This window comes from Diceros bicornis, unplaced genomic scaffold (genome assembly GCF_020826845.1).
Source record: "Diceros bicornis minor isolate mBicDic1 unplaced genomic scaffold, mDicBic1.mat.cur scaffold_93_ctg1, whole genome shotgun sequence".
Lineage (NCBI taxonomy): Eukaryota > Metazoa > Chordata > Mammalia > Perissodactyla > Rhinocerotidae > Diceros > Diceros bicornis.
Window position 1 is genome coordinate 650,903 of NW_026691823.1, and position 23,576 is coordinate 674,478.

Genomic DNA, 23,576 nt, shown 5'->3' on the forward strand with positions numbered 1-23,576 from the left:
TACAAAACATTGTAGTACTCTATGCATTTTTCTCTGCCTTTTTTCCTTTAACATATACTGGATATTTTTCTATTATTAGTGCATAGAGTACTTTGCTCTTTTTAGTGGTAAATAGTCTTAAAAACCAAGAGCTGGACACTAGGTATGCTCAGTGCCTCTGGAGTATCATTGCTTCTAAGACCTTTCAGTGGATACAGTAGTGTCAACTTAAAAAGCAAATTTGCCTGTTATTTCATCTGAAATTGAATTTACTTGGGAATAGCCAAAAGAGTTGCAATTCAGGATATACATGCTATGGCAAACCACAGGCAAATCCAGAAAAGAAAGGAGGGGAGCTGCTTTTATAGAGAAGAGCAGGAGTAAGGAGGGGCTGTTCTAAAGGAAAATCCATTGGGAGAAAGTAAAGGTCAAGGCAGTAAAGGCTTCTCACTGGCTGAGCTGCGGCGTTTCTCGATGGCTGAGCTGCAGCGTTTCTCGATGGCTGAGCTGCCACGTTTCTGGTTGGCTGAGCTGCGGCGTTTCTCGGTGGCTGAGCTGCGGCGTTTCTCGGTGGCTGAGCTGCAGCGTTTCTCGATGGTTGAGCTGCGACGTGTTTCGTTGGTTGAGCTGTGATGTTTCTCATTGGCTAGGATGCTGTCACGTGGAAAAAAAAATCTTGCTTCAGTAATAAAGCAGTTTTACTTCGTGTCCAAGACACAAGTCTCTGTCACTTCCTGTTTGGTGTAATTGACAATATGCGAGAGGGTGTGAGAGCTCCCACTACAGGCCTTCCTGACTCCAATTTAGTTAAGGTTTCTTTTATCAATTTCTGCAGTAGAGAAAACGTAATTTTTAAATCATGAGTTTAACATGATATTTCTAATTCGATTTAACTTTACAGTGGTTTTTTGCTTAATTGTCTTTGATTTTATATTAATCTCTTATATGTTATACTAAAAATATTGCCTCTGAATAGCATTAATTTATTTACTTAATGATATTCTCCTTCAGTGTATATAAAAAATTACACCCAGAAGAGTCGCTGTCTTTACGTAGCAATCTCGCTTCTGGAAATATACCCTGAATGTAAACCTCCCAAAATACAAGACCACATCTACACACGATGGTTATTCACAGAAGCATCATTTCCAACAGCAAAAGAAGAGAAACAACTCAAATGTCCTTCAGGAGGAAACCAGCTGAATTAGCAATATACTTAGTTTTAAAGTCCCGTGAAAGCATTCTTTTTCAAACTCTGTTGTAGTCATGTTTCCAATTTATATGCAAATTCGGTTCATTTAGTTATTTGTTTTCCATTTTGAGGATTGTGGTTATATTTTTAAAATATGGTTCCGAAGTCAAAACTGTATAATGAGCCATATTTAGGGAATTCTAAATTCAATTCCTGTCTCCTCTTCTCAATTATTGTCCTACCCTTCTTGGTTACCGTTTGTATTCATGTTTTATCCTTTCAGCGTTTCTTTTGCAAATATAAGAAAATAGGTGTGTGTATATGTAAAAATATACATATGCAAAATATATGTGTGTATATATGTACATATATTTATATATATGTATTATATAAAATACATTTGTATTTTACATACAATTACATACAATACATATACATATAAAATGCAAATGTATATACATTTATATGTATACATATACATATGTATATATCCTGGCCTTTCCCTTCTTTTAAAAAGGAATCATTCCATACACTTTTGTACCTTGATGTTTTTCTCCTTATATTTATTGGGGATAATTATCTCTATAACTACCTAGAGATCTTATCACTTTTTAATGGCTGCATGATTCTTCACTAGGTGAATATCCCATAGTTTATTCAACCAGTTCCTATTGATGGTCATTTGTGTTGTTTCTACTCCTTTGCTGTTATAAATGTCACAGTGAATAGTCTTAGAGAAATATTTTAGTATTTCTGTATCTTTGAGATGGATTCCTAGTAGTGGGAATGATGGAGAAAGGATAAATATTTTTGCAGTTTTGCTTGATTATGGTAAATTTTCTTCTGTAGGAGTTGTACCCCAGCAGTGTATGAAAGTGCCTTTCCAGACAGACTTTCCAACAAAGGATTTTTATTGATCTGAAAGATAAGAAATAGTATCAGTATTTACCATCTACCTCTCTGTTCTGTGACTAAGATCACTGATGATTCTACCAAGAGTGTTGTCCTTGAAATGGAAGTGGTGGAAACCAGAGTGTCCTGTGTTGGGGACATGAGGAAATGAGACAGAGAATGCAAACACTTTGGCAGTGATGAGGGAGAGAGACTGGGAAGTAACTGGAAAGAAAACTATGCTCTTAGGATAGGTTTATTTCCCCAATACAAATACTGCACAGGGTTGAAATGGTGGGAGGAAGAGTCCAGTAGGGTGGGAGAGCTGGAAGGGGAAGGGTAGATAAGAGATCATCGATAGGCTTCAGATCCTAAAAAGGCAGGCGGGATGGAGCAAAGCACAGAGCTGCAGAGCACGGCCTTACAGAGACGGGGACACGGCTCCTGGTTTGTAACAGCAGAGGGAGGAAACCGTGGTGCAGGTTGTGATTTTGGTGACAAGACAGGAAAATGGACTCCTTAGGATGATTGCTTTGAGAAGTAAGAGGCAAGACCATCTGCTGAAAGTCAGAGTGTATTCATCGATACCTACTGCTGCAGAGCAAATTATCCCAAACCTTAGTGACTTAAAACAACAATAACCATGTGTCATCTCACAGTTCTTGTGGTTCTGGAATTCAGGAGCAGCTTAGCTGGAAGGTTCTGTCTCAGGGACTTTCATGAGTTCACATCAAGATATCAGCTGGGGCTGCAGTCACCTGAAGGACTGACTTCCAAGGTGGTTCACTGACATGCTGGCACGGTGGTGCTGGCTGTTGGAGGCCTCAGTTCCTCTCCACGTAGGTCTCCCCACCAGGATGCTTGAGTGTCTTTGCAACATGGCAGTTGGCTTCCCTTAGAGCCAGCAGTCCAAGAGAACAAGGCGGAAGCTACAGTGCTTTCTCAGACCTAGCCTCAGAAGTCACCTCCACAATATTCTGTTGGTCACACAGGTCAGCCCTAATTCAATGTGAGTGTGACGACCAGGAGGCTCGAATCATTGAGGGCTATTTAGGAAGCTGGTTACCATAGGGGAAAAGGTGAGCATGTGAGAGATTTAGAGACATTAGAGAAGGTATGATGACTAGGAAGCTTCAGAGACTTGTGGGATTGTCCTACAGGGTCAAGAGCTCTTTGCGTGGTGGAGACCATGTTTTTCTGGAGGTGGCAACGTGACATCTCTTGTGCAGGCTGGCCTGCCCAGATGTTGCCACGGAGCAGGCAGATTATTGGAATCATGCTTGGTTGGAGTTCTGCTGTGCCAGAGTGAAGACAGGGGGTAGGGATAAGGAAATATGTTGAAATGAGACACAGTGAAATACAAGTTGGGTAAGTATGAAGTGAAGAGAAAAGGTAGTAGATGGACAACAATAAAGTAGGAGAGCGGGTAGACTGGAGCCATGTGTGGTAGAACACATGTCCTGAAAGGAGGAAATGAGTGAGCAGGGTAGATGTTTGGGAGTTTGGGTTCAGAGAGAGAAGTTTCTGAACTATTGTTCTAGATGGTAGAGCAGTGTTAGGTGATGACAAAGCCTGGGGTGGTGCCCATGGAAATGTGTGGCCAAGGTGGATGGGGACAAACTCCTAATACTGTGAGAGTCATCCTCATGGACGCTGACGTCATCCAAGTGAGGTGGGACTGGAGGTTGAAATAACAATGGGAGTCAGGTGCCAAAGTCTCCGTGAACAGGGGTTGTACCTGGGACTGTGATTGTGACAACCACGCGGATGGGAAGAATGTGCCCTGAGACTCAGGGAAGCCAAGGACTTAAAATGGGGGGAGCAGTAATGTATTGGTCATACCACTGGGGGCAGAAGAAGACAAGTTTTGCCATCACATGGCCCTGAGTTCATCACCTGCTAAGCAAAATAAAGGCCCAGTATCAAATATATTATGTTTGAAGGAGGACATGACGGACGGGCTAAGACAGATTCGTCCTCAGTAACCTAGAGAGGGAGAGAGGCTGTGAATACTTTGTATTTTCCCATTTATTCCAGGGCCCTGTCCTGAGTGCTCTGTGGGGATAAGAGGAGGAGCATTCTGGTTCTCCACTGTCCTGTTGTTCACGAACATTTACTGAATCACAGGATGGCGGCCATGGTTCTGTCCCCGACTTGTGGTAAGTTCTTGGGTCCTTACAGGCCTCAGAGTCCAGGCGCTAAAGGCCCCTGCACCACAGGGGAGGGGGCTGAGCAGGGGAGGTGGGAGTGGAGCCCCAGGATCCATGAGGTCACTGATATCTGATTATGTGGTTCTTGGGATTTGGGACTTCAGTGGTTTGAGTGTCTGTGGAGATGTCACCTGTGTGGTGACTGTGTGGGATCTCATGAATTTTACCTCTAATTCCTTCTATAAACTTGATGAAGTAACAATGATGTCCCTCCGAACCTCAATTTCTTTATCTATGAAATGGGAATAATCTGTGAACAGAGGGCATCCCTGGATTATTGTGACTCCTTCCTTCTTCTCCAGCTCAGTCTCCCCTGTACCCAGCCTCTCCTCGGAGAAGATGCACAGAGGAGGAAGGTCTTGTTCATGGCTTCCTGGCAAGCTGGTTACTGGTAAGTCAGATATTCCTTTCTCCAGATAATTATTCTTTTCACCAGAAATTGGACTTATCTTTTGTGGCCTGGAGCCTCACAGGCAAACCAGGTCCTCAGGCATCCCAGGATCTCCGAGCATCTGATGGAGGGTGAGGGGCTGCCCAGAAAATGTCAGCCTATGTCAACATTTTTTACATTTTCAAAGCTTCCTCCGGGGTCACCGTCTATATTGTGTTCTGCTGAGACTTTTAAAGGAAAGACATGACCGTGTCCTGTACTCAAGTAATTTATGACGGCTACTAGTGAGTATTTCTCTGTTTTCTGCAGTGTCCCAGCCTGTCAACCTTGGAGATTGAGAGAAATAAGATTACAGAGCCCACAGTCTTACTGGAAAAAGACAACCGTGTATGTGGTGGACATGCATCTAACCTTGGGAGTGGCTGGAAGTAAGCAGACTGGAGATGAGCATTGAGGGCTGAGCCTGGAAGCAAAGGAGAGCAGAGCTCAGCACCTGCCCGGACATCGTGTGTTTTGGGTTCCTCTTCCCTAGTTCTGTCATCCTCGGCCCTTTTCCTGTCAACATTGGTGAGGGTGGTCCTTGGCTAAGCCATGATGTTTGTGATGGTTTAAGACTTGGTGACCTTCGAGGATGTGGCTGTGGAGTTCACCCTGGAAGAGTGGGCATTGCTGGATGCTTCTCAGAGAACACTGTACAGGGATGTGATGCTGGAAAACTGCAGGAACCTCACATCTCTTGGTAAGCCTGACATCATTCCTGCATTTATTTATTGACTCAGGTAACAAGGCTTTTTTTAATTCATGTAACATTCACAAAACAGAAAGACTGACCATTTTAACTATTTTAAATATACAGTTCAGTGGCTTTTAATAATGTCACAGTCTTGCGCAACCATCACCACTCTGTAATTCCAGAACCCTTTTATCACACCCATGATCATTAAGTAGTTACTCCCCAGTCCTGCCTACCCCCAGCCACTGGCTACCACTAATTTACTTTCTGTCTCTGTGGATTTACCTATTCTAGACATTGTATATAAATGAATCATACAATATATGGGCTTTGGTGTCTGGCTTCTTTTGTTCAGCATGTTTTTAAGATTCATCAATGTTGTAGTGTATCAGGCTTCATTCCTTTTTATGGCTGAATGTATTCCATTGTGCATATATACCACTTGTTGTGTATCCACTCATCTGTTGATGGACATTTTAGCTATTGTGAATAGTGCTGCTACGAACATTCATGTACAAATTTTTCCTTGAACAGTTGTTTTCAGTTCTTTCAGGTATAAACTTAGGAATGGAATTACTGGGTCATATAGTCATTCTATGTTTCAACTTTTTGAGGAAGCTCTAAACTGTTTGGCAGAGTACCTGTTGTCTTGACATGAGTACAGCCATGATTGGCTGCTCCGTTGACCTACAGCCACCAGCACAAACAGAAATACAAAGCTGCTTTCTGTGTGGTGGGAACTGGCCCTTCTCCCACAGAGAGAGTCGCAAGTTGTAACATTTCAAGGCTCTTGGAGCGTCGTAGCACGGGATGGACTGGGCATCTGTGCCGGGCTGGGACGATAACCAAAGAGAACAATACACGTACACAACTACTGGGCTGGGACATTAGCCAGGTGGCTCAGTGCACGTAAGCCACTGATAACCATTTTGTGCATGGGAACACTAAATGCTTGCTCTGCAAACTCTGTAATTGCTTACTCTGAAAATTACTGATGGTATAAAAACTACTGGAGACTGAGACCCGGAGAGATTTCCACCTGTGGAAGGAACACCTTGCCCAGGACGTGTGATCCTTGCCCAGCCGCGTCGATTGACAGGGCTCTCCTGGCAGTGGGGCGTGGATGTTGTGAGTAACTGATTTGATGTGAAGTAATTGATTTGATGTGTTCTCTTTTCGGTCAACCTGGTGTTTCTCTTTCCGGTTGATTTGTGTCATTTCTCTTCAGCCGACGTGGGTGTTTTCCCTTTCCAGTCGGGCTGATGTTTTTTTTCCCTCTTAATATTTGACCTATTTGATCTGTTTGCAGACTGTCGCCTTTACTATCCTCTATATAATAAAATATACCTTCAGTCCATTTGTTTGGAGTGGAAAGTGTCTTTTACGTCTCCGATCGAATCCCCGAACCTCTCATAACACCTGTGCACCATTTACATTCCCTCCCACAATATGAGAGGGTTCCAATTTCTCCTCATTCTTAACCACACTTGTTTATTTTCCTTTTTTTTTTAATTAAAGCCATCCTTATAGATGTGAAGTGGTATATATCTCAATGTGGCTTTTATTTGCATTTCCCTAAAGAATAATGAGATAAGAATCATCTTCTCTTATGCTTGTTGGCCATTTCTATATCTTCTTTAGTAAAATGTGTATTCAAGTCTTTTGCCCATTTTAGGGGGAACAGGGTTGTTTGTCTTTTTGTTGTTGAGTTGTAAGAGTTCTTTATATCTTCTGGATGCTAGACATTTATCAAATATATGATTTGCAAATATTTCCTCCCATTCTATGGATTTCCTTTTCACTTTCTTGAAGGAGACTTTTGCTGCATATAGAATTTGTGGGTGACAGTTTGTTTTCTTTCAGAACTTTATTTATTTTTTTGTGTGTGAGGAAGACCAGCCCTCAGCTAACATCTGCTAATCCTCCTCTTTTTTGCTGAGGAAGACTGGCCCTGGGCTAACATGCATGCCCATCTTCCTCTACTTTATATGGGACGCTGCCACAGCATGGCTTGACAAGCGGTGTGTCGGTGCACGCCCGGGATCCGAACTTGCGAACCCTGGGCAACCGAAATGGAGCACGCGCACTTAACTGCTACACCACCGGGCAAGCCCCAATAATTTCTATCTTTTTGATGGTCTCTATTTGGTAAGAGTTCCATTTCCTTTAGTTCTTTGTACATGGTTTCCTTTATCTCTTTGAGCATACTTAAAATAGTTGATTTGAAGTCTTTGTCTGGAAAGTCCCTTCTTTGGGGACAATTTCTGTTAATTTCCTTTTCCTGTAATGGGCCAAGCACTTTTGTTTCTTTGCATGACTCATTTTTTTTGTTGTTGAAAACTGGACGTTTGGTATTATAGTCTGGCAATTCTGTAAATCAGATTTCCCCTCATCCCTAAGTTTTGTTGTTGTTGCTTGTTGTAGTTGGTGTTGTTTGTTTGGTGACATTTCTGAACTAATTTTGCAATGTCTGTATTAGTCATGTGTGGCCACTGAAGTCTCTGTTTTGTTAGCTTAATGGCCAGCTAGTGATTTGTCAGAGATTTCCTTAAATACCTAGAACCCAAAAACGCACAGTCTTTGCAGATGGTCTCTGTGTATATTTTGGAGCGGGCTTTCAAAACTCAATCAGGCGACTGACAACTCTGTCTTAGCCTTCACTTCCTGCTTGTGCAGAGCAGGAAGGTCAATCAAAGGTGAGGGCTTAGTGCCTTCTCAGGTCTTTTCGGAGCATGCACCCAGCCCTGGGTATGTGCATGGTCTTACGTATACCTAGGAATATGTGGGAGCTTTTCGAAGCCTTTTTTGTCCGAAACATCTTATTCCCTGCTTTCCTCTTAGACTTTTTTCTTAGTCTTTTGTTTGGTTCAATGGTTTTTCCTTGCCCCAGGCAGCAGTGGCTAATACATTTAAATGTGTTTGGCACATGCCCCGGCCCTCCACCCTTCATAGCCACCTCAGCACTGAGAGAGTTTGGAGTTAGACAAAATAAAAGCAAGCCCTTTGAGCCAGTCATTCAGGGAGCCACCAGACAGGTCAAAACAAGCAACCACAGCTCTTTGAGAAGAAAATCCGTTTCTGCTCCCTCCAGTAGTAGGAACACAGGCTGCTGTCTTCAAGGTGACTGCCATGGTGGGGAACAGGTGACGGGCCAACGGCAGTTAAAGTGTCACAGAGCTCTCTTACCAAATTCACTTCTTTGTTTTGATTAAGCATTGTTTTGGTTGCTGTAAACTTCTTATAACTCTCCAGTGTTCCAATCAAGTTGATTCTGACAGCTTTTACCAGTTTATTTGCTGGTGTTTTGTAGAATGTTGGACTTTGAGAGTTACCTACTCCACCATTGTCACTGACATCACTTCTCACAAGTCTTTCTTAAGCACCTTTATGTTCCTGAGTCTGTGCTAGGTATTAGGAATATGGCGGTGAATGAGGTCTGTGCTGGGAATTAGGAATTAGGGAATTAGGTCCCTACCATCCTGAAGCTTGTGGTCTAATGTCTTCCCTATCAACTGAAGATCTACTCCTTGGCCTGACTTCATGTTCTCCATGGATAAAAGCTTTGGGGCTTTTAAGTCTGTATTTGAAACTGGGCATGAACTTCTGGGACCAGTTATCCCCTGTCACCCTGGATATTGACTGAGGATGCTTACATTTTTTTTTCTTGGTGAAAGATAGTTTTACTATATTTGTTAGAATTTAAGAATAATTGTACTGCTGCTCCTAAAGTCACACTTGCTCATCTATAGAAGTGTGGGCCTCAGTTCCATGGTGAGGCTTCTTGTCCCATGCAGAGTCCCCTACATCATATGTCTTTTCTCCATGTATAGGGAATCAAGTTGATAAACCTAGTCTGCTCTCCGAATTGGAGCAAGAAGATAAAGTGAGGACAGAGGAAAGAGGAATTCTCCCAGGCACCTGTCCAGGTGAGCACTAGGTATATATGAGTCTTTGTCAGGAACCTCTCTGGCCTGTGGCTTGACAGTTTGGAGTATTACATTAGGAAATGTCCATCAGAGACATTTGTAAAATGCCCTTTTTTTCCGGCAAGAAGGCCAAAAACGTTTAGTATGAGCCTCCTCGTGGACCTCCTTTGCTTTTTCTTTAACTTTCTGTTCATTATCTCATACTTTACTTTGGCCTCAGAGGGGGAAAAAGATCTCTCTCTTCCTTCTTAAATTTAAGTCTCATATGAGCTCTTTGTCTAGTTCCTTCTCACTTTACATTCCTGACAATTCCTTCTTTCCATCAGCATCAATCTCAATATTTCTAGAGTCTTCTTTAATACAAACCTAAAATTTTCACACTCGTGTCCCTTTCATTGCAAACCTCCTGAAAATCTCTAACCCCTTCGGGTCTCCCTTCACTAACATGTGCATTTTACCTTTTCTTTCCTTCATCAACTTAAATTTCTTTTCAATTTGTTTCGGATTTGGAGACTCTTACTTAAAGTCCAAGGGTTAACTTCTAAGCAGCATGTTTTTAGAGAAGAACAATCTAAAGGTTTAAAAATGTTAAGATTTCTGATTTTCCACAGTAGGAAAATACCATAAATTAGAAAAGCCACAAAGTTACCAAGGGATTCATTTTCCCAAGAAAATGTTGTCCCTCTGGAGAGATACCCTGACACTCTTGTGAATTTGGAGAGAAGCATAAGTTATCTCCAAAATTTTTTCTTCCCTGAGTGTTCACAAAAGTAAATGTTTCCATAAATGTGACTCAGATATTGAGTGTTTCAAACATAAATTTGTCTTAAACTTATCAGAAGATGCTCTGTGAATCTGATAAGGACTTATGGCAAAGCATCCATCTTTTTTAACTTCTGAGAACTCAAACCAGCAGAAATCATATACAGGCACTCAAAGTGGCAAAAACACCAATTATAATGATGTTATACATAGCAGAATTCCTGGAAGAAAAATTCCTATGATAGCATTGAACATTAAAAATATTATAAGTTATAGTTAGCATTCATTTCTTAATCAACAGGAGAGAAGTCATCTTGGAGTGAAACTCAACGAGTGTAATCAGTGTTTTAAAGTCTTCAGCACAAAATCTAATCTTATTCAGCACAAGAGAATTCATACTGGAGAAAAACCCTATGATTGCAATCAATGTGGCAAATCCTTCAGCAGCAGTTCTTACCTCACTGTTCATAATAGAATACATAATGGGGAGAAACCCTATGAATGCAGTGACTGTGGGAAAGCCTTCAGTAATTCCTCATCCCTTAGACTGCATGTGAGAATTCACACTGGAGAAAAGCCCTATGAATGTAACCAGTGTTTTCACATCTTCTGCACTAGATGTATCCTCAAAAGACACAGGAGAGTTCATACTGGGGAGAATCATTACGAATGTAATCACTGCGGAAAGGCTTCAGCACGAGCTCCTCTCTTACTGTCCACAATAGAATGCATACAGGGGAGAAACCTTATGAATGTCATGATTGTTGTAGAGCCTTTAGGAAGAGCTCACATCTGACACAGCATGTGAGAACTCATACTGGAGAAAAACTGTGAGTCTAATGAGTGTGGGAAATCCTTCACCAGTAGTTTTTCTCTTACTGTGCACAAGAGAATACATTACAGAGAGAAACCCTACGAGTGCAGTGACTGTGGGAAAGCTTTAAATAATCTCTCATCTGTTAAGAAACATGTGAGAACTCACACTGGAGAAAAACCCTATGAATGCAATCATTTTGGGAAATCTTTCACCACTAACTCTTACCTTTCTGTGCATAAAAGAATTCATAATAGGTAGATATGAATATAGTAACTGTGGGAAAGCATTCATTGATCTGCCATCTCTGGGGCATCTTCGGGACTCACATTGGATGCATAAATTATTTGTTGTGTAATAAATTATCCCTAAAATTTAGTGGTTCAAAACAACAAGCATTTATTCTCTCACAATTTCTGTAGGTCAAGAGTTCAGGAATGGATTAGCTATGTAGTTCTAGCTCAGGATCTCTCATGAGAAGCAAGATGTCAACCAGAAATGCAGTCATCTAAAGTCTTTGGGACTGAAGGGTCCACTTCCAAGATAGCTTACTCACATCCCTGGCAGATTAGTGCCAGTTGTTGGCAGGGGTCCTTCAGTTTCTCCTTATGTAGGTCTCTCCATGGTGCTGAGTATTGTCACAATATGGCAGCAGGTACCCACCAAAGGAAGTGATCCAAAAGAGCCCATGCAGAAGCCGTAAGTCTTTTATGACCTAGCCTCAGAAGGCCATATTCTCTCTTCATCTGGATTGTGTTGGTCACCCAGACTGATCCTGCCACACAGTGGGAGGCAACTACACAGGATATGAATACCAGGAGACAGAGATCACTGGGAATCCTCTTGGAGTCTGGCCTTCAGTGAAGAAAAGCCTTCAGCACACCCTCATCCTTCTAATCTGATCAATATGGAGTAGCATTCAATAAACCACACGTTAACTCACTCTGGAGAGAAGCCTTCTAAGTGCACTGTATGTGGTAAAACCTTCAACACAAACTCTGACCCTACTGTGTGCCAGAAGATGACCTACTGGGGAGAAACCTAAAGAATGCAATGGCTATAGGAAAGCCTTTGGTGATAGCCCTAGGGAGTCACGTCACAATTTACACTAAGGGAAAACTCTATGAATATCATCAAAATGGAACACCCTTCAGAGGACCCTCATCCCTTAAGACACACGTGAGAAACACAGTGCAGAGGAACACCCTGTATATAAGGAATGTGGAATGGCAAACACTGGCACTCTCCCCTCTAGTCTACGCTGCTCTGTGCTTGGGGAGGTTGATGGACTATATCAAAGAGCTCATTTGCCTTAGGCTTCTGTTTGGGTTGGTCAGTGGGGAGCCCAGTTAGGAGATCAGAGGGTTGGAGGAGAGTGACTCCATGCCATGACTATATCCCTGCAGGAGAACTGGGGTCCGGGTGTTACCCTTGAGCTCTTCTCAGCCCCTGTGGTGCAGCTGTCTCCCCTTTGCCCACTATGACCCCAGACTCACTCCCTCCCCTCACCTTTTCTTCCTTGCTCTTCCAGTGACTGAATATGCAGTATCCCTCTTTGGTTTCCCTACCCCCTAGTCCTGTTAACATGAATCATTCTGGCCTAGTGACACATCAGTGCACGGAGAGCATAATGAAAAGTCTGTACCATTTCCTACAGGGGCCCCAAATAATCAGGATTCATCACATCACTGACCTCACCTTCCACCACTCTCCTATTTGCTCCATCCACTGTAGCCATACTGGTCTTGCTGTAGCTCCCTCACCCCAGCACAGTTCAATGTCAGGGTCTCTGTACTACCTAGACGGATATCCCCCAATGTAGCCACATGGCTCACTCTCAGTTCACTTAGGTCTCTGCTCAAGTGTGCCCTGAACAGAGAGGCTTTCATTCTCACTCCAGATAAATGAGCAAGTCTCCAATTCCCACATTTCTTATCATTATTGGGAGATATTCGTCTCAATAGCACGTATCACTTCTCTGTCTCCTACCTTTGAAGTGGTGCAGACTGTATCTCTCTGTATTTACCATATCCACCTGATGCTACAAATATTTAAGGCTAAGGTCTCTTTCTTGATTATAAGCTTCAGAGAAGAATCTCAAATTTTAGTATTTGATGGTATCTACCACACAGTACTTGCTCAATCATGTAAATTTAATAACTATCTGAGGACACAGAACTGTAGTTCTGAAAGCAGCAACAAGAGAGATGTGAAATAGTTAACAGAAGGTTTTCATTAAGAAAAGAGCCCCCTACTATTTTTGTGCCTTATGCCTCAGCTCTGAGAGATACTGTAGACATTAGATCCCAAAAGCCAGTAGCGCGTAATTACCCAGAACTTTTCACATCTGTGTATTTTAATCCCAAAGATAACTTAGATCTCACTTAATCTATCCACACCAAGGAAACTTTTGAACGCAGTTTAACATTTACTTAAAGCTGACTTTTGACTAAGCAGTCACCTCATATCACAGGGACAGATAATATACTCTTAATTATGAAAAGCAATTTTCTCAGTCATTCATACCTAAGAACTTGATTCTGGTACAAGAGATTCCTAGAGTACCTCCTTAAAATCTGTGGTTCTGACCAGGCCATTCACACGGACTGTATTACACTCCCAGGGGTATCCCTCAATACTGGTAGCATTTATTCAGCTATGCTTCCTTTTTTCTCCTTCCTCCACCTGGGACTAAACCACACAAAAACTTCAGCAGAACACTGAATAAACCTCAGGGTAAAGAACTGCAAAGCTAGGATGTCCAACACATTCTCTTTATTAGGGAACTTGCACATCTTTGTTGGGGACTATGACCTCTGTAAAAAACCTTCCTCTCCATCATGCCTCTGGATACCATTTGTTCTTCCTTCTTTCCAAACTACAGCATTTCTCATCATTCTCAAGAGGAGGAAACTTAAAGAGCTCTGTGAAAACCTGCCATACAGCCCACTACTTTAGTCCAATAATTTGCCCAATTCTATTTTCTTTCACCTCACTTGCATACCTATATGCCCCATGAATTTGAATATACTCACTTCCTTGACTGTGTATTTAAACCTGGCTATTCCATTATCACCTCTAGGTCATAATATCTTTCTCCAAGTTAATTTATAATTTTAAAACATGGCAAGATACTGAATGACTCCAGGTGAATAGCTTCATATATATGCATATGAATTTAATATGCATACAAATCTCCTGGGAATATTGTTAAAATGAAAATTTTGATTCCATAAATCTGGGACACATAGGGGAACTTTTAGATGACGGAATCATTCCGACAGTACTGTGGCTGAGAATAAATGATTCTATGCATTTGTCAAAGCCCACAAAACTGTGTAGCACAGAGTGTATGTAATACGTGCAAGTTTAAAAAAAATCAACCCATGTGACTGAGTATCCCAGGATGGAATGCAAACTGTGACAAATGAATCTAACATTATTATAAATTTATGATATCACCATACTGAAGGGGGTTGGGGGGCAGAAGCTAACTTGAGTAACTTTGGAAAACGGGTGTTTTGACTAGAAACTGTAAGGCTAAATATAATAGGAACTGTACACTGTATGTAAACACTGTATTCTAGTTGGTAAATTTGTTTCTTCTGTGAGAACAGCCTAGAAATTCTGCACCTGCTTTACCCATATGCTGAGGGTGAAGAGTATGGATGGTAGGTAGAGGATGGTGGGAACCAGGTTTCTCTGTTGGAGATAGAAATTATAAAGGAGCAAGAAAGGAAGGTTAGGATGAATCCTGTAGTTCAGGATTATAGCTGGAGACATCAGTACAAACTCAAGTTTACCTTAATATGTATACAGATAAACAGATACAGAAAGAACTACAGATATGCCGACATACGTGGTTTACTATATATACATATGTTACTAGCTCTGTCTGCTTTGTCTGCTGAGAGAGCCTAGAAGTAGTGACACCTGAGTAGCAATGAGCATACCCCGCACCCAAATCTGCTTTCTAATACCCTTTTCTCCAATAAAAGGAACCAGAGCTCTTTGGAGAAATGAGTGACTCGAGGGCAAAAGAATGGGAATGTGTCAAAAGGACACAGAAGCCAACTCGAAAGAAAGCTCACAAGGGGCAAGGCTAGAACAATTTGAGCAACAAAATAAATTTATTGGATTATAGCGCAAAGTATAAAATACATATACATAATCCGTGCTTATATAAATGAATGAGTGACTAAACGGGGGAGCAGTGACTTCTCTACAGAAGAATTCCATTATAATATATGTAGACACTCCCTCCCAGCAGGAGACGGAACTTAATCCCACTCCCTCCACCCCCTTGAGAGTGAGCCAGACACAGTCACTTGCTTCCAAAGAATACAGCATGGAAAGGGAAAAACAAACAGTAACTTTACAGTGGAGAAACCTGGCAAATACTACCTTGGCCAAGTGATGGACGTTATCATCAACAGTAATGTCACGTGGATATTATGCTCCCCATACGATGTGACTGGAAGAACACTTCATCTCTGTGATATTCGTGCTAAAATCTGATAACCCTAGTTTATCCTAACAAAAATATCAGACTAATCCAAACTGGGGGACATTCTACTGGACACCTAGCCAGTACTTCTGATGACTGTTAAGGAAATCAAACAAAGGCTAAGAAACTCTCACAGAACAGAGGACACTGGAGAGAGCTGACAATTCAACATAACATGGTACCCTGGGTTGAATCCTGGAATAGAAAGAGAGCATTAATGGAAAAGTCAATGAAATCCAAGTGAAGTTTGAAATTTATTTTTTTTTTGGTGAGAAAGATTAGCCCTGAGCTAACATCTGCTGCCAATCCTCCTCTTTTTGCTGAGGAAGACTGGCCCTGGGCTAACATCTGTGCCCATCTTCCTCCATTTTCTGTGGGACACTTGCCACAGCACGACTTGATAAGTGGTGCATACGTCTGCGCCCAGGATCCGAACCTGCGAACCCTGAGCCGCGGAAGGAGAGCACGTGAACTTAACCACTACACCACCAGGCTGGCCCCAATAGCTTTTTTTTTTTTTATTTTTTTTAATGGTTATAAATCTGGTTTCTCCTTCTAGAGAATGGGACTCATAATACTGTGAACATCACAGGAGTTTTGTGAGGATGAACTGTGATAAATTCACATAATGCACCATGTACTGTGCACCATGCCTGGCTCAGTCAGAGTTAAGAGCTCAATGATTATTGGTCGCATTATTGTTTCTAGAGCAATGAAATGTACCCAGCCTCTTGATGGCAGGGCCTATGACACCGTTCTTTGGGAGTTCCCAGAAAATAAAAACGATGTATAACAACATCAGTAACAAAAAAAGCGGCAAGGTGCTGAATGAACCGCTTCATATATATGCGTATGAATTTAATATGAATACGAATTACTGGAGAATCTTGTTAAAATGAAGATTCTGATTCAGAAGGTCTGGGGTAGGGGCCAAGGTTTTACATTTTGAACAAGCTCCCAAGTGACGCCAATGCTGCTGGTCCAAGGACTGAAATTGGGGCTGCAACTTTTCTATTTCTGCATGTTTTTAAATTTTCCTTAAAAAAATACAAAAAAGTTTTCTCCATCTATTCTTTGTCTCTTCACCACAAAAAATACTCTTATTTTTAAACCCAACTATATCATATGTAACCCACCAGTCGTCAAGATCTTAAATAAGCAACTATTTCAACAGTACAGTCTTCCCCGCTTATACGCAGTTTTGCCTTCCACAGTTTCAGTTACCTGCAGTCAACTGTGGTCTGAAAATATTAAATAGAAAATTCCCAACTTCGTAAGTTTTAAACTTCGTGTTGTTCTGAGTAGCATGATGAAATCTCGCTCCATCCCACCTGGGACGTGAATCATCCCTTTGTCCAGCGTATCCACGCTGCGTAAGCTACCTGCCCATTAGTCACTTAGTAGCTATCTCAGTTATCAGATTGACTATCGCAGTATCACAGTGCTTGTGTTCTAACAACCATGGACATCATCTGCTTATAACATCCAACCATCAACATCATCATGGCTCAGTGATCCTCCTCATGTATAGTCAGAAGGTCAATATTAACCTAGCGCTACATCACAATGCGTAGATCATTCACCTCACTTCATCTCAACATGTAGGCATTGTATCATCTCACATCCTCACAAGAGGAAGGGTGAATACAGTACAATAAGGTATCTTGAGAGAGAGAGACCACATTCACAGAACTATTTTTACAGCATATGGTTATAACTGTTCTATTTTATTATTGTTGTTGTTAATCTCTTACTGTGCCTAATTTATAAATTAGACTTTATCACAGGTATGAATGCATAGGAAAGAATATAGTATACACAGGGTTCTGTATTAATCCGCAGTTTCAGGCATCCACTTGGGGTCTTGTAACACATCCCCCGTGGATAAGGGGAGGCTACTGCATAAAAAAGGGGTAACTACACATTAATGTTTGCCCCCACATGATCTCATACCTATGTAGATAAAAGTAATGTCTTGCAAAGTCAAGTCATATACAATTCTCTTAGCCTTATCAGTTAAAAAAGCCTAAATACTTTACAGTAACCTAGATTAACCACAATCCTAGGAAATTGTGTGAAAATTTTAATTTGGTAAATTCTGTTTGGAAACAGAGTATCCTATTACTAAGGCTCCTGCTTAACGATTTATTGAGTTTTCAAAGGATAAGAAGCGATCTTAGATGATCTTAGATTTAGTAGCATATACAGGATATTTGAGAGAAAAAAGAGGAAAAGATGAAGAAAGCACATGCTGAACTGAGAAATAGGGAATAACAAAAAATGAGATGTAAAAGAGTCATACTTTCCTGCAATTAATGACATCACAGAAAATTTTAAAAACCAGTTTCCTTAACTCAATGATTTCTAGCCATTCTGGCTTTGTGATTTCACACTTTCCCATCCTCCTTAAAATGTTTCTTAACACAAACTCTGGAAATTTAAAAAATGACATTTTTTTTAAAACTCTGAGATAACTGCAAAATAAGCTCAGCAAACACCATTTTAACTGGTATTGACTTTAAAAATTGTTCAAATTTATTTAGTGAAAGAAACTAACTGAGTTTGATGGCAAGAAATCTTTCTGGTATGTGTATACATAAACACAATGTTTCCAAACACAGTATACCATAGTAGAATTCAACAGGACACTAACAGATCCATGGTGCAAACTGTGCCCTGTGTCCAAATTAACTCTGAATCGGTTTTCCTTAAATGTCACAGGTCATTGAGGCTCCAGGGCTTCTCAAAGCCTCTAAAAAGCCTTTTAAACTCTGAATTTCTAAAAAGGAGGTTTTCATTGAGAACATTTCCAGTGATCATAGTCCCTATTCACTGCCTCCCCACAACACTTTACAAGCTGAGATCCAAAGATTCTTGAACCATAAAACGATAATTAAAATATTTTCTATAAGCCAAGGAAATTGAAGTGTTACAGGTCAACAAAGCTCCATTGCCAGCTAGAGACTAATTCTAAATGGTTGAGACCATTACAGCACATCACTAACCACCTTCCTCACCCTGTAAGAATTTTTCAAGAGCATAATAGACAGAGACTAATTAAAGTGATTCAAAGAAATTCTCAAATTTACATGGACAAACATATTATTAAAAATTTAATCTACAGGCAAGCAGAGAAATTCTTCTGAGTATTAAGCATGTATCAATCATCCAAAATGAGCAAAATATGATAATATATTTCTGGTCTTTACCCATAAATCTAGTCCTGGAGTAAATCATCACTCAAGATAATTTTAAAATAAAAAATATCTACCCAGGATTTGAAAAATTTGGTTGCAAATAACAACACATCCACACAGTGAGGCATTGATGCTCTGAAATCTTCCCATAGTATCTTCAGAAAGCTTAACTTCAGTTACATAATAAACTTTGTGCTGAGCTGAAACTGATGTACAGGTGCATCCTGACCCAGATTTCTTAGTAAATAAGTTTCAAAACTGTCCCTTATAGCATAGGCCAAGAGACATTTTCCTATGTATTCTTCTTCCCTTCAGTCAATGGTTATAGAGAGCTTTCCACATGGAAAGAATCAAAAAACCATTTTTTTTAGTAGAAAGCTAATTATACCAACCAAAAATGCTAAATGACTTCTTAAGTCTATTTCATTTCATAAACTTCATTTTCATAAAGGAAAAAAGAAACGCTAAAGCAAAAATACATTTAAAAATTCTAGCCAATAAAAATCAAATTTTACTTTAAAAACTATTTACAGTGTATATTAATTTCAAAAGGAGAGCATATTTCTCCTCTCATCACTCTATATTAACATTCGTAGTTACTGAAACTTTTGCTGTTTGCAAGAAAATCCCTATGTCTATAAAGTTCACCTCCTCACTCTTTTAACTAACTAGGCACAATCTCTCTTCTCTGTACTGCCTTGTTATAAAAGCTTTGGGGAGGGGGTCTCACGGTTAGTAACAATGACAGTAGAGCAAAGGAAAAGGATAGCATAACAGCCGTGAGGAAGAAAATGAAAGCAAAATAGAAGCAGGTCTTCCTCCTCCTGATAAACAAACACCAAGGCAGTTGAAAGAATTAGATAACTCGACAATCATACTTCTCAGAAGCACATACCTTGTATGGTAGAAATGATGACTCAGAATAATTACAGAATATGCTTTGCAACTATTTTAAATGAGTATGCATTATAAAAGACTCCTGTAAGTAAATCTGCTTTCACAGGGTTTAACTCTTTTCAACTATACCATCTAATTTGACTTACTACTCACCTTTGCTTTAGATATGGCAGTAAAATATATAAAAGATTACTGGAACAGGTAAGCGGTCAGAACATAACAGCACGCGATCTCTCCGCATACTCAACAAGAGGATTTACTCTCAAGAGGCTTACTTCCTGTTTTCCAGGTAGTTTTGTTCCTGTGTCTCCTCTAGGTATTTCTACCTATCAACCATTTCACTGCTCACTAATGAATAAGACAATGCGGGACAGTGTGACTCTCCAATTCACTTACTATAGTCAATATACCTGTAGAGATCTGAATCAAAACTGAGATTCAAAAGTCTTCTAATTTACCTCTCAACTCTGGAGATTCATAAAGTTTTAGATAACAGAGTTTGACTAGAATCACCAGAAACTCTGTTATCTAAAATTTTATTACACGTTGTAAAAGTGACAGGATGAAACTTCAAAATCATTTAGTTCAACTCTTAATTACTTTACAGTTGAGAAATCATTCAGAGAACTAGTTAGATGGTGTCAACTCAGGTTTTGTAACTCCAGACCAACACGTGTTCTGCTAAATCATGCTGCTTTCTGTAACTACTCCTTCTTCTCTATGATGTTCTTGTTACCCAAACAGTGCACCTGTGAAAGCTGATAAACTCAAGTATTCCTAGAATGACCAGAAAATCCCAAGTCTCAGGTCAAATACATATACCACTGCTTCATTTTCTACCCCAACATTTTTTCTGAAACCCTCCTAACTGCCAAAACTTTCCTGTTTCTTGTCCATCACATTTCTCTATCACTATAATTAATGTTTTAGTTATCTAGTACCCTATGTTACATAAAACATAATGCTAATCATAATAAGCAAATATTGAGTGCTCATTATATCAGGAACTATATTAAGACCTTTAGATGTAGCATCTCACTTAATCTTCAACTTCAAATAAGATAAATAATACCGTAATCCCCATTTCAAAACTGCAAAAATCAAAGCCTCAGAAGTTAATTTTTTCTTTTTCTCTCTCTCTTTTTTTTTTTTTTTGCTGAGGAAGATTGGCCCTGAGCTAAGATGTGTTGCCAATCTTCCTCTTTTGGCTTGAGGAAGATTCACCCTGAGCTAACATCTGTGCCAGTCTTCCTCTATTTTGTATGTGGGTCGCCGCCACAGCATGGCCACCAATGAGTGATGTAGGTCGGTGCCCAGGAACTGAACCCGGGCCACTGAAGCAGAGCACACCAAACTTAAGCACTAGGCCATGGGGCTGGCCCCAGAGGTTAAATAATTTGTCCTAATTCACAGAGCTAACCAGAAGTAGAACCAGGATAAGTAATCAGGCAGTCTCACTCCAATGTCCATATTCCTGATCTCTACATACAATGAGTATATATAACTACATGGACTTTATTATTAATACGCAGGTAACTTAAAATTTGGGGGCTACAGAAGAATTTAAAGAGTCTTTGTATTTGAAGAGGCTTCTTTCACATTAAAATAGCTTAATATGGCTTATTCCCATAAACTGTATCTTCCTTAAAAAGACATGGCCCAAGTAAGAACTCTTAACTCACTCATATATAATTAAAACTCAAATTAAAGAAAATAGGAGGAAAAAAGAGTTGCAACAATACTTTAACAAATATCCAGATCAGCATTGTCCAAAAGAACTTTTTGTAGTGATAGTAATGTTTTCTATCTGCACCGTCCATCATGGTAGCCACTAGCCACATGGGACTATTCAGCATTTGAAATGTGTCTAGTGTGACTAACTGAATTTTGAATATTGTGTAATTTTAATTAATTTACATTTAAACAGCCACATGTGGCTAGTGGCTACTATATTGGACAGCACAGGTAGAAGATAAAATGCCAGAAAAAGATGAGGAAAGAAATTCTTATTGCCCTTATTTAGAGAGTGCACTAACAGTCAAATCAATTTAAATCTCTTTTCCTACTTGTTCTAGCTTCAGTTATTAACCCAAACAATATATACCTCCAAGGAGATTTAAGTAACCCAAACTTCTATACTTAAATTCTTCTTTGTGTATCTCAAAGGAAAAAAATAATTAAAACCTGTATTATGAACAAAGCTCCTTATATTAGAAACTTTTTACTGTTTGGATACCTAAGAGGAAGAATTTGAACCTGAAAACTGCCATCTACTAAGAAAACTAAAAAGAGTCACACAAGTTTTCCATTCTCTTCATAATAAATACTTGATAATAAAGTGCTTACCTTGATTCTCCACTACTGTTTCTAACACTTTCTTCATCACTGTGTCCATTCATTGTAAATATCAAGAAGTTTTAAAATAAAATATATATCTTCCCAGTTTAAAAGATGAATATAAATACTGACTCCTCCTTGAATACCAAAAATTCACAGACGAATTTTCTTCAACATTCACAGGTTTCCTGGGACCCTTTTTGATTCACCTAAAGAAAACATATTAAGAAAATAAGAAAACTTCCTGTAGAGAAAAAGATAAGTCTATTTAGAACTTATACAAATCTACCTAGGCCAATCAGAAACACCTAGGCTTCCATTAACTACATTCCTGACTACTTACTAGAATTTATAGCACACCAGTGCTTACTTTTGACAGAAGAAATCAGAATATCTGCTGAGTGATAAAACTTTTAGACTAACTGCAGCTGTGTAGCGATACATATACACACATTATGGATAACTAGCTAACTAAAGAAAAATGGTAATATATAACATATACATACACTCCAAGAATAGAAAACGGAGTCTTATTAGATACTTTGTCAAACCAAGTAAGTGGGGAAAAGGTTACCTTTAATCAAACACTAATTCATATCACCAAGAACTTCATACACTTGAATGAGACAAAGTTTTGAAAATGCTCACATAAGAACAGAAGAATAAAAGGGTATCATACAATCTTCGCAAAAACTGTACAGGTCAAAATAAACGTGTACTTTCACAGGTAAGCCGACAGTGGAATGATAAAATTTAAATCATATTTATCCAGGTTGGACTTGCGGAGATTCCATTAAAAAAAAAAAAAGGTAATGGAATACACACTATGATTTTTTAAGTAACAGGTTTGGGGCAGAAATCACTGACCAAGACACAGCATTCCCACCTTTTAAGATTTCAGCACAACACTGGAGAGTCACCTACAAGCCATCCACGAATAAACCAAGGAGATCTCTGGCAGGGGAGGGAGAGGAGGAAGCGGGGGAAGGAGACGTCAGATCCTTCCCCAGCCAGAAAGGACCGAGACAGTCGACTGAGAGCAGAGCTGTCCTCCGACCTCAGCAAAGAGAATTCAGTCCTACGATGATCTCCATTCCACAAAAAAAAAAGAGGAAAACAGGCTGTTGCCAACTTCATCATAGCAAACTCTACATCTAGATCGAGATTTTAATTCTCCGGAGACTAAGCTCCAGTAGACTCTTTGCAAGAACTAGTTATCCAACAAGTAACTCTTCCACGCAACATTTATTCCTCATGTTAAAGATTAATTCCAACCCGTCAAAGAGCTTTACTGTTCAACAAGTCTTAAAAATCTAGGGACTCTAACAAACCGCCTCTTTCCCGAAAGTCTCTCTGCGTTGAGAAAGTTCACTCCTCTTCGTTCTTTCCTTTCCACCTTCCTTTCGCTCCTCAAAACGGCTTTCTCTGGACATTCTAACTTCCTTTTCCCCCTCATCTGCCTTCCCCGAGTCGGTCCTCTTTCTGAGGCCCTGCTCACAGCCCTGAGTGCTGCAGCTCCAGGCGCACGCAGCTCTCTCCAGCCTTTCCCGCGTCTCAACAATGAAGTCAAACCTCCCCAACCCTCCTCCCCTGTGCCCGGTCCTTCAACAGCTGCTCTGCTCCTGCTGAGTTTCCCAAGCGGGGCTCCAAAGGAGGCTGGAAGCCTTCCTCCTCCCTCCTCCGTCCATCGCAGCTTCGCTCCAGTCAGTCTCCGGGCCGGACGCACGCTCCCACCCCCGT

At 40.3% G+C, this 23,576-nt stretch overlaps 1 protein-coding gene across 2 annotated transcripts; it reads right to left on the reverse strand.

The window, feature by feature from the left end:
* Positions 1-276: 276 nt before the first annotated feature.
* LOC131403865 (axoneme-associated protein mst101(2)-like) lies at positions 277-21,960 on the reverse strand. 2 transcript variants are annotated; one of them, XM_058538108.1, is made up of 2 exons: positions 21,846-21,960; positions 277-625 (listed from the first exon to the last, which is right to left on the reverse strand). In XM_058538108.1, the coding sequence occupies exons 1-2, from the start codon at positions 21,892-21,894 to the stop codon at positions 408-410; spliced, it is 267 nt and encodes an 88-aa protein (XP_058394091.1). In that variant the 5' UTR covers positions 21,895-21,960; the 3' UTR covers positions 277-407. The 2 variants fall into 2 exon arrangements, 1 of the variants encoding a protein (XP_058394091.1); XR_009219608.1 differs by lacking the exon at positions 277-625 and adding an exon at positions 1,917-2,089.
* Positions 21,961-23,576: the final 1,616 nt, after the last annotated feature.

Bases quoted from the DNA above. Each gene is read 5' to 3' on its own strand.
- LOC131403865 (XM_058538108.1), bottom strand. From the start codon at position 21,894: ATGGACACAGTGATGAAGAAAGTGTTAGAAACAGTAGTGGAGAATCAA. The intron at 626-21,845 runs GTAAGCACTTTA...ACAGCATCCTAG, and splicing joins AACAGTAGTGGAGAATCAAG to CCAATGAGAAACATCACAGC.